Source organism: Cebidichthys violaceus, unplaced genomic scaffold (genome assembly GCF_023349555.1).
Source record: "Cebidichthys violaceus isolate CVI_PGR_0920_01 unplaced genomic scaffold, fCebVio1.0.p SCAF_3, whole genome shotgun sequence".
Classification (NCBI taxonomy): Eukaryota; Metazoa; Chordata; class Actinopteri; order Perciformes; family Stichaeidae; genus Cebidichthys; species Cebidichthys violaceus.
In genome coordinates this window covers 21,560,596-21,569,488 of record NW_027176483.1, presented here as the reverse complement: position 1 = coordinate 21,569,488, position 8,893 = coordinate 21,560,596, and the positions used below count along the sequence as shown (strand labels likewise).

The following is an 8,893-nucleotide window of genomic DNA, read 5'->3' as shown; positions in this document are numbered from 1 at the left end:
ATTTGATTGAAACCATGACCTAGATTTCCACCAAATGTGATTATGCAATTTAATGATAATGATGATAATTCATTCCCAGTGGAGTGCAATGACAACATATAAAATAAATAATACAACAAACTGCATCAGATTGCATTGAGATGTTCTTTCGAACAGATGGAAGTGACCTCCTTGGCATGGGCTATGAAACAGACTTCATGGTGGGATTACTTGCAGTCACAAAGTACTAAGTCATTCTCATTCATTCCTCACATTTCCGGGGCAAAGACTGTGGCAGACGTTGGTGTATGGTGACCATTGAACCATTTCAATCCATTTTAACACGCTGCAGTATTACTATTTACACGTTTTTTCTCAATGCTAACTTTCTCTGGTTCTCAGTATACTGTGCCAAATGATGCAGGCCCTACTCGACTGTGTGGTTGTTGACCTCTTCTAGATAGTGACGTGTGTCGCATTCACTCGTAGACATGAGAAGGATCATTTAGGGTTGAGTCACTGTGAGTAAAATGTTGCAGTAGACAGGGTGCAGTCCCTCTCCTTTGCAAGATGTGAAAAGACCTACTTTCCTGAATTCAAAGATCCCACATTGTCAAAAGTGAGAAATAAACATGAAATGTCTTCTTCACAAATATACATTTCAATATGCAGGGCTTTACAGTAAGGGGTTGCCAGGTTGCCATGGTTGACATCAGTGGCAACAACTTTAAATATATTTTGGATATGTGTTGCATTAGTGATATTTAAATATTGCTGGTACAGTTAGAACCAGTGCACTCAGTCATCTGTTATGGAGACAATGGTGAAGTAAATAAAGCTGTTTGACTGTGAGGTGAACATTTGACTAAATCGTCAACATCACACACGATTGTGCAAATCGATTCAAAAAAGGTCAGAATGAAGCTGAACTTTGACACCACTAAGCATGAACAACAGCTCGGTCTGTGACACGCATCGTGACGGCCGACGAACAGCGGCATCGACATAGTATCTCAATTACTCACAATATAAGGTGACTGAAAAATGGCAACCATATTGTTAGTTTTGGCAACCAAAAGCTGATCCCTTTAAAAGTTAGTGTTGAGCCCTGAAATCTCACAAATCTGATTCTTCAGTTTGATTAAGAGTCGACATACAACCTGATATTCATCAGCATTTATTTTTCGTGTTTCGTTTCATGAACACATGCATCGACACATTTTGCAAAATGGAAATATGAAGAACAAAGCAAAACAAAGGGTGGATCAGTGAAATCGCTAATGGTTGCATGAAGCAGGCCGACAGAGCGAGGTGCGGGGACCACGAGGACGAGCACTAGCCTTTGATGACTTGCTGGTCCTTGAGAGCTTCCTGTGCCCAGACCACGGTCCGGCTCACGCAGATCTCTTTCCCTTTGGCAGTGCTGACCCTGCAAAGAAGACATGAATGCAACAGTCAGGGCCGGAAAACACATTCTTCCTTCAAATGTGATATTTCCTTTATTCTTTTTGTTTTTATGTTCAAACAAAAAGCGGCGTAGCGTCATCGCTGTGGTGAGCCTGGCTCTATATGAGGTGTCTCACGTACACGAATGCTTTTTCATGACAGCTGCTGTGGGTCTCGGTGACGGAGACGATTTGCCGGCGCGGCACCCTTCCTGTGAAGAACTGGAAGCAGCACGATACAGGCGATATTGGGTTCAATGCGTGAGCTGGAAAGACAAAAGAACACCAGGATCAGTGGCAGAACACGCCGTCCTCAGCGCACGACAAGTACCGAACAAAATGAAATCATTCCATCAGGCCTCAGAAGTTTGCTACATTACATATTTTCATTATCAAACCGTACAGATGTTTGGGGATGTGCATTCGCACTGTAAACATACTAATACACAGTTTGATTGGTGTTGATGTAATGACCCTTAAAGGGAACGCTATAAAGTGTGTGTTTTAACTTCACCTTTACAAAGGAATTTCAGTCAACAAGATTTAACTCAGTGATGGCAACATACAGAATTATTGTTTTTGTAAATACAACATTTTCTTCTTTTAAATACCAACTTTATTTGGAATATTTTTTTCAAAATGTTAATCGACAGTTAACTGGATGAAAAACACTGGATAATCAGATAATTATGTAGCCTAACAATCTATAAATGAAGTGAAATAATGAAGTAATAAACTCGACTCACGCATGGCAGTGCAGTAGTAAACGGTGATCAACAGCAGGAGTCCCGCTGTGCAGCTCAGAGTCCTCATGATGTCCTCGGTGTAGAAGCGACGATGCTCCTCCGTCTCAGCTGTCAGTCAAGTCCTCTGCTCTGATCCCACTTATAGCTGCTCACACGTTCTCATGATTACATACCTGGAGACTCTCAGAAAAACCACCAGAGTGGGTGTCTTTGCAATTTTGATTAACAGGAAGTCACCCCATGCACTTTATCACACGCCAAGCAACACTTCAAAAGATCTGCTGATAAGAGAACAGAAACTAACAGCAATATATATATATATATATATATATATATATATATATATATATATATATATATATATATATATATATATATATATATATATATATATATATATATATATATATATATATATATATATATACACACACACACACACACACAGTTGTGGTCAAAAGTTTCCATACACTTGTAAAGAACATAATGTCATGGCTCTCTTGAGTTTCCAGTTATTTCTACAACTCAGATTTTTCTCTGATAGAGTGATTGGAACAGATACTTCTTTGTCACAAACAACATTCATGAAGTTTGGTTCTTTCATGACTTTATTATGGGTTAACAGAAAAAGTGACCAAATCTGCTGGGTCAAAAATATACATACAGCAGTGCTAATATTTGGTTACATGTCCCTTGGCCATTTTCACTTCAATTAGGCGCTTTTGGTAGCCATCCACAAGCTTCTGGCAAGCTTCTCGTTGAATCTTTGACCACTCCTCTTGACAGAATTGGTGCAGTTCATTTAAATTTGATGGCTTTCTGACATGGACTTGTTTCTTCAGCATTGTCCACATGTTCTCAATGGGATTTAAGTCAGGACTTTGGGAAGGCCATTCTAAAACCCTAATTCTAGCCTGATTTAGCCATTCCATTACCACTTTTGATGTGTGTTTGGGGTCATTGTCCTGTTGGAACACCCAACTGCGCCCAAGACCCAACCTTCGGGCTGATGATTTTAGGTTATCTTGAAGAATTTGAAGGTAATCCTCCTTCTTCATTATCCCATTTACTCTCTGTAAAGCACCAGTTCCATTGGCAACAAAACAGCCCCACAGCATAATACTACCACCACCGTGCTTGACGGTAGGCATGGTGTTCTTGGGGTTAAAGGCCTCAGCTTTTCTCCTCCAAACATATTGCTGGGCATTGTGGCCAAACAGCTCGATTTTTGTTTCGTCTGACCACAGAACTTTCCTCCAGAAGGTCTTATCTTTGTCCATGTGATCAGCAGCAAACTTCAGTCGAGCCTTAAGGTGCCGCTTTTGGAGCAAGGGCTTCCTTCTTGCACGGCAGCCTCTCGGTCCATGGAGATGCAAAACACGCTTGACTGTGGACACTGACACCTGTGTTCCAGCAGCTTCTAATTCTTGGCAGATCTGCTTTTTGGTGGTTCTCGGTTGACTCTTCACCCTCCTGACCAATTTTCTCTCAGCAGCAGGTGATACCTTGCGTTTTCTTCCTGATCGTGGCAGTGACAAAACAGTGCCATGCACTTTATACTTACAAACAATTGTTTGCACTGTTGCTCTTGGGACCTGCAGCTGCTTTGAAATGGCTCCAAGTGACTTTCCTGACTTGTTCAAGTCAATGATTTGCTTCTTCAGATCCATGCTGAGCTCCTTTGACTTTCCCATTGTAGCGTTTGTGGGCGTTTGTATCCAATGAGCACTATTTAAATGGCCTCAGAGAAGTCACCAGCTGTAGTCACTCATAATCACTCACAAGAAGTTAAGAGGCCATGCTATGAAGCTCATTTCATTGACACAACTTTCTAAGTCACCAAAATTGCTAATTCATGTTGCTGTATGTATATTTTTGACCCAGCAGATTTGGTCACTTTTTCTGTTAACCCATAATAAAGTCATGAAAGAACCAAACTTCATGAATGTTTTTTGTGACAAAGAAGTATCTGTTCCAATCACTCTATCAGAGAAAAATCAGAGTTGTAGAAATAACTGGAAACTCAAGAGAGCCATGACATTATGTTCTTTACAAGTGTATGTAAACTTTTGACCACAACTGTATATATACACACATCTATTTGATTGAGATGATAATAAGTAACTTTAGACTGAATTCCACTGAAAAAGACAAGAGTTAAGAGAGAAGCAAGCTGTTGCTATGAAGGCCTATGTGTTCACAAATGTTAGAGAGATGCCATCTTGTCATTCTAGAAGCATCGGTGTGACTTTAAACCAAGTGTGGTCAGGTTGACAAACAGCTTCTGAAAGCTCCTTCCCAAGTCCTTTCTCATGGGGGACAAAAATGATGTTAAGGTTAAGGTTAAGGTTAGGGCTCGGGGTAAAGGTCGGGGTAATGTCAAGTACAGAAAGATAAGCGCATACAGTCATACAGCTTTTGTCAATGGACCCTTTTACAGCCGGCATCATCAACAAATATGCTCGCGCATGTTGGCAATGGAAGTGACGTTTTGCCCCAAACATCCAGATGAGTTAGCGAGCTTTAAAACAGGAGGCAACCTCCAGATTCTGAAAAGTGAAGCCGAGTGACTTAAAGCTGCATTCTCTCTAGTGTCCACCAGGGGGCGACTCCTCTGGTTGTATAGAAGTCTAGTCTAAAATGACTCTACTTCTCTCTTGATTTATTCCCTCAGTAAACATTGTAAACATGAGTTTATGGTCTCAATCTCTAGTTTACAGTCTTCTTCAATACAGCATGATGTTCAGTTAGTACATTATGCTCCATTTAGAGTCAAACACACCATAAAGAGGGGATGCTTTAGGGCGGGGCTTACTGTGATTGACAGGTCGCTACCAGAGACCTCTCTACCTCACTCATCTGCAGTCCAAATATGGTCATTTCCGTTCCAAGATGTCGAACTTGAGGCTCCACAAACCAACGGGTGACGTCATGACGACTATGTCCACTTCTTATATACAGTCTGTGATTAAAACTGTTGCCAGCATCAAAATGTCCGCTTGTTGCATGTGCGGTTGTATGAATCAACAACGGTCTCAAGTGCTACAGAAGTTTACTGGACGTTTAAGAATAACCGGTGTTTCATGTTAACGAGCGACTGTGTTAACTGATGACTCTCAGCCAAATCTCAGATATTTAAAATGGATTAAAGGCTTTTAGGAGGACACCTACACGTTCTGATGTTGGTTTCTACAGCCGCCATCTTCACGGGCAACCGCTGACACACTCGGCCGAGAGTCACCAGTAAATTACTGACAAGATCCTAAAATAAAACGTCACGGTAATAAGATATTATAAGACTCCAGCACCTTGTTAGGAGCCGGTGTCGTTGCTGCCTACAGTAAATAAAGAGACGTGCAGATGGAGTGGTGCATTGCACCACAGACCAGCAGCCTCTCCTGATAGTGATTCCACGAGCTCAGATTATGGAAAACAACAAAGTGTGTTATCATAATTATGCAGACGACACACAAATCTACATAACTATATCATCAGGGGACTATAATCCCATACAAGGGCTGGCTAAATGCATTGAACAAATCAACAACTGGATGTGACAGAGGTCTAGGTGTAGTTATGAATTCAGACCTCAACCTGAACAGACACATCAAGACCATCACAAAACCAGCCTCCTATCACCTGAAGAACATGTCAAGGACTAGAGGACTTATGTCTCAACGTGTCCATCAAAAGCTGCAGCTGATTCAGAGTCCTCACTAAGACCAAGAAAGTGGATCACATCAGTCCAGTTCTGAGGTCTTCACTGGCTTCCTGTCCAACAAAGACTTGACTTTAAAGTCCTGCTGTTGGTTTATAAAGCACTGAATGGTTCAGGGATCAGCTGCTACCTCATGAACCATCCCGACCCCTCAGGTGGTCTGGGACCGGTCTACCTTCTGTTCCAGAGTCAGAACTAAACATGGAGAAGCAGCGTTCAGTTCTTCAGCTCCACACATCTGGAACAAAGTCCCAGAAAGCTGCAGGTCTGCTGAGACCCTCAGCTGCTCTAGATCCAGATTGAAGACTTTTCTTTGATTGAACCACATTCAAGGATATTAATACATTTCTGCATTTTACTGCTGTACTCTATTTTTTAAACTGCACTGCAACTATTATTCTGTTAGCGTTTCAATGACTGTTCTTAATTGTTTTTAAATCTCCTTTTCTTTTGCATTATGTTTTGATGCTTTTAATGGTTTTATGTGAAGCACTTTGAACTAGTTGTTGAAATGTGCTGTACTAATACACGTGCCTTGACAGCATCAGGAGGGACAGAGGTTTAGCTGATGTTGATGTGTTTTAACGTGCGGTTTGCACAGAAAGATGCAAGAAGAACACGTGTGTGTGCGAGGGCGACAGCCTTTTCACTCGTGAACCGAGGTGTCTGCGATAAGTTTGCAAATCGTACTAATAAAGAAAACCACTGATCTTATCACGGAGAGAAAAACAGCTTGTGGTGGAACCTCGTGAAGGGGGAGCGCTGACAGAACGGCTGCAGATCTTTTCAATATTTTACAGCGACTACAAGGAACTGCTCTCTGGTCCATCAAGAAGCAAGAAGACAACAAATAGACATTCTAACTCGTCTAAAACACGTGTTTTATGTGATATCTTTGTTATTTGATGTCATTCTGTGGTTTTTAAGTACTATATATGTACCCTAACTACATTTAGGCTATAGACCATGTACTAATCCATCATCACATATGCACAGTCTGGAACTGGAACTGTGTATATGTGATCGTGGTGATCGGCCGTATGAGCTCAGTGCAGAGCGGCGGGCCGGTAGCTATCTGCTGGGAAACTATCAGCCAAACCTGCGGCTCTATGGAGCTTTGATAGCATCTCTTAGCTCATTGTCACCGGATGGTCACCGGATGCACAGAACCTGTTCAGCTCTAAACCAGCAAACAGGCCAAGCCGACCAGCAGTCGGTACAGGAAGCCATCAGAACTCTTCTCCTCACAGCGGTGTCTGCTTCTGACTGTGACCGGCAGTAGTTAGATATCACTAAGGCAACAAATATATTAGAAATGTATTCAAAAGTTGTTTCCACTAATGGGAACCAATTGCCTAAATGTGGGTGCCAGGGTTTCAATATGGTTGTCAGTGTGGAAACATGACTTTGAACTAAATGACTCACAATCCAAACAACACCTTCGAGCAAGTGAAACATGCTTCTTCTTTTTCTGGACAAGAGTTAAATGAGTTCATCTAAATAGGAAGCAACTAAATATCGAACTACTCCGTCAATGTAGAGCACAGAACAGTGATTATCTTCACTGATACATGCGGCTAATACACCTTCCTCCTGGTACTTTTGTGTAGCATATGATGATCTGAATTGTTCACGTCCTCCTGTATTCCTCATCCATGTTAGAGGGTTGAGCATGTTAGATTAGAATATGATGAGTAAGATTCCTGCATGACCCAAATATGAAATATAAACCCAAACACACTGACTGTGTGGGGGTTGGTGTGACTGTATGTAAAGGAGCAGATGTCCAGGAGTGATGGTAAAGTGCAGGTTATGATCATGAGCTCTCTGTCTGACACAGTGCGCATACAAAACACACACACACACACACACACACACACACACACACACACACACACACACACACACACACACACACAGCAAATTGACAAAAAAATGTGCATAAAATAATTTTAAAGAAAGGTTTTTGAGGGTTTCAAGGTTTTGTTAGAAAAAATAAATAAATAAATGAATACAAACACAAAGTCAAATGTATGCAAATCTGTGCGGTGCAGGCAGATGTGATGGAGACGATGCTCACCAGATCTTATCTCAGCTGGTTTCAGACTGTGCACAAACCCAGGTTTAGCAGTGCATCTGTGACCCATTTGTGCATGCATTTGCAACCAAACAGTTTATATACAAACATGTATGTATGTATGTATGTATGTATGTATGTATGTATGTATATATATATATATATATATACATACATACATACATATGCATCTATATACAGTATGCATATGTATTTATACTTTATATTTATACACATGTACATGTATGTATATATACAGTATATGCATACATGTTTGCATATATATATGCATATATATTTTATTACATTTGCAACCATATATATACAAACATGTATATATATGTTTGTATATATATGGTTGCAAATGCATGCACAGAGGTGATCTAAATGGGTCACAGATGCACTGCTAAACCTGGGTTTGTGCAGCTGTGTATGTATATATATATATATATATATATATATATATATATATATACGTATATATATATATATATATACGTATATATATATATATATATATATATACATATATATATGTATATACATATATATATGTATATATATATGTATATATATATATATATATATACGTATATATATATACGTATATATATATATATATATACGTATATATATATATATATATATACATATATATATGTATATATATACGTATATATATATATATATATATACGTATATATATATATACGTATATATATATATATATATATATATACGTATATATATATATATATATATATACATATATATATGTATATACGTATATATATATATACATATATATATATACATATATATACATATATATATACATATATATATATACATATATATATATACATATATATATACGTATATATATATATATACATATATATATATACGTATATATATATATATACAT

The 8,893-nt window shown here is 39.1% G+C and overlaps 1 protein-coding gene across 1 annotated transcript; it reads right to left on the bottom strand.

The window, feature by feature from the left end:
• Positions 1–1,140: 1,140 nt before the first annotated feature.
• On the bottom strand, positions 1,141–2,362 carry LOC137881046 (C-C motif chemokine 3-like). Its single transcript, XM_068722748.1, has 3 exons — positions 2,171–2,362; positions 1,567–1,690; positions 1,141–1,408 (listed from the first exon to the last, which is right to left on the bottom strand). The coding sequence occupies exons 1-3, from the start codon at positions 2,235–2,237 to the stop codon at positions 1,315–1,317; spliced, it is 285 nt and encodes a 94-aa protein (XP_068578849.1). The 5' UTR covers positions 2,238–2,362; the 3' UTR covers positions 1,141–1,314.
• Between the last annotated feature and the right edge of the window lie 6,531 nt (positions 2,363–8,893).